Source organism: Aptenodytes forsteri, unplaced genomic scaffold (assembly GCF_000699145.1).
Source record: "Aptenodytes forsteri isolate BGI_AS27 unplaced genomic scaffold, ASM69914v1 Scaffold84, whole genome shotgun sequence".
NCBI lineage: Eukaryota > Metazoa > Chordata > Aves > Sphenisciformes > Spheniscidae > Aptenodytes > Aptenodytes forsteri.
Window position 1 is genome coordinate 3,714,583 of NW_008795492.1, and position 5,076 is coordinate 3,719,658.

Here is a 5,076-nt window from a genome sequence, read left to right on the forward strand (position 1 = left end):
GGCGTTTCGCTGGGTTCCCCTCTGCTGCTGGGAGCGTGGGAAGGGGTGGGCTGGTGACGCCTCCGAGGTGGGCCCTGGCTTGCCTGGGGGGGAGGAAACGACCGTCACGTCGCTGCAGGCCCGAACCGTCGGTGCCTCGGTTTTGGTAGCAGCGCAGAGGGGAGGAAGCAGGCTGAAGTTGGAAGGAGGCAGGAGAGAAGCTAGTAAGCTTTCTACTTCTGACCCTTCTCTTACTTGGTGCAGAGACTGAGCGGTGAAATATTTTTGCACCCACAGAAATCCTGTTGCCTTTCTCTTCCAGGAAAACTAGAAGAATGTTCTTGGGTGCAAAACCTTGTTTTTATTTCTCCTCTTGTATGTGATGTTTCAGGTTTGTCTTTTAGAAAGCCAACAATCTTTGCTGGGAAAAGACATGTTTGTAAGCAGTCTGAGGATCCTAGTTGCACTACTGGTTTGTATTTCTGTACTGCTTGTGGGGTTTTTCTTATTTTTATTCTTTACTAACTTGTATGCTTACCTCTTTGTGCTTGATCTGGATGGAAAGATGGTAACTTAGTAGTAAGCAGGAGCCACATGGTGGAGAGCATAAGCATATTTTGGTTTGTAGTGTCTGAGGAGAAAATTGTACAGTTTTTGATAGCTTCTAACATATTATGACTGATAAGCAAGGGATCTGGATCAGTGTTTTTCTTAAGCAACTAGATACAGCCATCTGAAGGAATATAGTAGGAACATCAAGCAAATAGGTTTATATTTTTGGTAAGCGTGGAACAATCTTAAACTCTTCTCATTTGTGCATTTTCTGAAATACTAGCAAAGAGTAATTACCAATAAAGTTAATACAGAGTTCAGTCCTCCACTGAGATGGCAAGCAGATCAATCCCTTAACAATTCTGAAACATACGACTTTGTGGATCGAATTTTTTTTTTTTTTTTTAAACATTGCCCAGCAATATCTAGCATTGACCTTTGTTAGTAATGCTTGGAAAGAATAGTGGTGGAGTAAATTAGATCATTACGTTATACTGGTGTTTTATTTTTGTATTCTCTGATGGTATTTTCTAATGATACTTCTTTTGATTGGTGTCTTTTACTAAAACCTTGATTAAAGGCACTGTCAAAAGTCATCTGAATCATAGTGAGGTTTTTTGTTTCACTTTCATGTGTTATATAACACAGGAAAAGAAAATAATAGATTGAGCCCAGCTGTTTACATCTAGAGTATGGTTTTGGTTGTAGTTTGCAATGAATATGTTGTTGAAAAAGTAGAAGATCATGTTTCATTTTGAGGAGAGTTAAGTTAGTTAAAAAGTTTAAAACCATCAGAGCAACAAAAGAATTACAGTGATAAATTATACTGCTTGCAATTCTAAACTTCTATAGTAACTTTTTTCTTAATGAGGTTTATCTTGTTGCTTTGCAGAAGTAATGCCTTACCTGGTTTGAAGATCTAAGAGAGCTTTCGGTTTGCATAAGGCGTAAAAGAAAATGGAAGAAGATGAGACTTTACAAGGTGAAACCGAGAGAGCAAAAGTTGAAACACATGCTACTCCTGAGAGCAGTCGGCGGATATCAGTTAGTGAGTTCCTTTGCCACTGCTGTTACGACATTCTGGTCAATCCCACCACCCTTAACTGTGGGCATAGTTTCTGTAGACACTGCCTAGCTTTGTGGTGGGTATCGTCCAAGAAGAGTGAATGCCCCGAATGCAGAGAAAAATGGGAAGGATTCCCCAAAGTCAACATCCTCCTCAGGTGAGTGTACTATGTCATTTTTGGATTTCTAAAACCACTGAAATTAGTTGTCTGGTTTCTTGAGTTTGCTGCAGATTTTCATAGTTTATTGGTAATCTGAACTGTCGCAAGGATGTTTAAATCCTGAAGTCTTTCATGTTCTGCCCTTGTACTGAACTGTTCAATCACATTTTTCTGCATGGAACTAAGGGGTGGTTCGGTTGGCTTTGTTTTGGGTTTTGGTTCTCCCCCCCCTTCTGAATTTTTTTGGGGATGGAGAGGAGGGATCCTTTTTTAGTTTTGAGACACTTGCATCTTTTAATACAGCTGGTTATTTCCTAATAATTCTAAGTTAGAATGATCTTTGATAATTGTGTAATTATTTCCGTAATACTAATTATTTATAGGAAGAAATGTGATCTTACTGCAGAACAAAGCTAGAAATATCAATTTGCTGTCTTGAATTACCTACAAGTTCTTGTGTTAATAATACTTTATCTTAGGTTAATAATATTTTAATAAATAGATGGTAGGATTGATGGTAGGCTTTTATGTTGTCTTTTGCTTAGCATTTTTGAATAATCAAGGCTTGCCAGTAGCACACACAATTTTAGTTTTATATAAGAAATAAGGCTCTTCTTTTAATGTGATATTTTAACTTCCTCTATCTTTAGAAGCTAAGGAAAATGTTGTTTGGAAGTAATTGATTTAAGTTTAACTTTACTAAGTATTAATAACTAATGTTTTCTTGTTTTCAAAGATGACAGTCTTTAGTAGAGGCTGGAAACAAAAATCGGTCCCTTTTCTGAATGTTAAGCCTCAATGGTTATAGTACAATGACAAATATTTTTCCCATTAGGGATGTTATTGAAAAGCTATTTTCTGATGCCATTGAACAAAGAAAAGAAGATATTCAGCAAAACAGTGATGTAGCACGCAGCTTAGCAACCTTCCAAAAATATGGGAATGACCAGATCCCTACAGTTCCGAACACAGGAGGAATAAATCCTCGAGGAGGAGGGTTTTTCTCAGGCGTTCTAACAGCTTTAACTTGTGTAGCAGTAAGTTTCATCTGGTTGGTTTTCCATATTTACTTCATTAAGCATGCAATCAAATATACTTAAATTACATGCACATAAAAATATCGCCAGCACAGAAGATACTTGAGCTGAGCGGAGTAAATAAGGTAGCATTGAGAGTTGTCTGTCAGGAACTACAATTGCAATATGCAGCAAACAGAAGTTAGACAAATTGGGTAAAACTTCAAGATACTTTCTTATAACCTGAATATTCTAGGGTCCATAAAATGGAAGATTTTACATGTCAAGCCCCTTAATGTGTGTTTATTTGTATCATTAATGTATTTGCTTTGCAGGTAAATGAACTTTTTTTTTTTAAATCTACCTATAGGTAGTTCTACTTGGATATCACTGGAGTAGCAGAGAATTTGAAGAAGATCTTCTTGTCCACAAGCCTGTTGCTAAATGGACTGCTGAGGAGGTGATACTTTGGCTAGAGCAGCTGGGCCCATGGGCTTCACATTATAAAGAAAGATTTTTATTGGAGAAAGTGAATGGAAGGTGAGAGGCCTAATTGTCAAGAACAGCTATCATTTGGACTGCTGGATAGCTTTCATTAGGGACGGTATATTGTGAAATGACCATACTTCGTTCCATAGATTGTGGGAATATTCTGTTGATGTATAAGAAAAAAATTCAGGGGAAGTTTTAATGTTTGTAGTTGAAAACTTTAGTAGTAGATACTAAGCAAGCTAACTGCAAATTTTCTAAGAACTTTTAAATGCTGACAATGCAGACTGAAATTATACTGAAAGTAGAATTCTACTAATGTATTATCCACCCCTCCCACCTTTTCTTTCTTGTGAAAATATGCATACGCTATATGCATTGTTGCATTCCACCCAAGAGCTCTAGGTTTGATTTCAGGAGACCAGACTAGATCTGTGAAGTACTGAAGAACTGTGTTGAATAATAGCCAACAAGCTGATAAATTTGCATGCTGAAAGCAGGCAAGAGAAAACTTGAAAAGAAGGATATTTAAAACCCAGGCTCTGAGATGCAGTTGATTCAGAACACTTGATATGGAATGTAATCCAAAAGGTGATACCTTCTATCAGTAGCTTATTGTTTCAGTATGCAATTGCTAATTTGTTAGTTATATCTTTTTGGTGAAGAGGCACTGCTTACCTTCTGAATTCTTCTGCTTTTGTAGACTCCTCCTAACACTGACAGAGGAGGATTTCACGAAAGAGCCTTACAGTATAGAGAACAGTAACCATAGAAAAGCTATTATGGCGGAACTGGAATGTGTGAAAACTTTAGGCGTTAAACCACCACAGAACCTTTGGGAATATAAGGTAAACTTTGTGTAAAGTATGTCATGTATATTAAATACTTTTAAAATAATATCTTTAAAATAAAATTCTCTTAAAGCCAGGAGCAGTGTTAAGGTAGTAGAATTACCCTTGTAAAAACTGCTCAGTTTAATGAACTGTTGTATTTGGAAAATGATCCTTTGAAAAATGATAGTCAGAAGAATCTAAGAACTAGCATGTCCCTTTCATTTTATTTTTTCATTGTTTGAAACTTGATACTTTGATACTTTTCAGGCAGTAAATCCAGGAAAATCACTCTTTCTTCTGTATGCACTGAAGAGTTCTCCAAGACTCAGTTTGTTATACCTATATTTGTTTGATTACGCAGAAGCTTTCCTACCTTTCATCCACACAATTTGCCCTATGCAAGAAGACAAGTATGAAGATACTGTCACAAAACTACTAGTAAGTGTTCAAAATACTAAATACGCTACTTGCTTTAGTTATAAGCTTTTTAAGACTAGCAGCATAAAAACACATGATGTAATTATTCACCGTTTCATCTCTTTACAATACAACTTTAAAAAAAAAGTCCTACAAAGTAAGTGGTTCCTTGATTTTTAGTTTATGTGATCACCAGTGTTGTGACCGTTACCTTTAATAAGATTGATTTAAGACTTTTAAGACTTAAAATCTGTGCAACTGGTTTTTTTGAAGTTCACATGACTATAGAAAGGCTGTTCTCTGAAAATACCTGTGTTTTAACAAATGGCATTATAAGGTCTGGCTGTCTGTGATGTTTTATTCTAATCTAATGGAAATTACTGGGTTATAGTTTTATCTACCAGAAAGTATGGTAAAGATAAATTACAGCTTTCAATGTGCGAAAAAACAATTTTTCAACAAAAGAGTTTTGGAGTGTATTGGGTTTGCATGGCAAGGGGGGGCGGCCTACAGGGGTGGCTTCTGTGAGGAGCTGCTAGAAGCTTCCCCTGTGTCCGCTAGAGC

General features: G+C 36.7%; 1 protein-coding gene across 5 annotated transcripts in view; it reads left to right on the forward strand.

Moving 5' to 3' along the window:
- BFAR (bifunctional apoptosis regulator) overlaps positions 1-5,076 on the forward strand; it is a 12,664-nt gene that overhangs the window by 4,240 nt on the left and 3,348 nt on the right. For 2 of the 5 annotated variants that reach the window (XM_019472676.1, XM_009281653.2), the window contains exons 2-7: positions 371-451; positions 1,424-1,754; positions 2,593-2,794; positions 3,144-3,313; positions 3,966-4,110; positions 4,363-4,533. In XM_019472676.1, coding sequence (XP_019328221.1) covers positions 1,489-1,754; positions 2,593-2,794; positions 3,144-3,313; positions 3,966-4,110; positions 4,363-4,533 — 954 coding nt within the window. In that variant the 5' untranslated portion in view covers positions 371-451; positions 1,424-1,488. Of the gene's footprint in view, positions 1-119; positions 204-370; positions 452-1,423; positions 1,755-2,592; positions 2,795-3,143; positions 3,314-3,965; positions 4,111-4,362; positions 4,534-5,076 lie in introns of those variants that run through there. The other 3 variants (XM_009281652.1, XM_009281654.2, XM_009281655.2) reach the window with 3 other exon arrangements.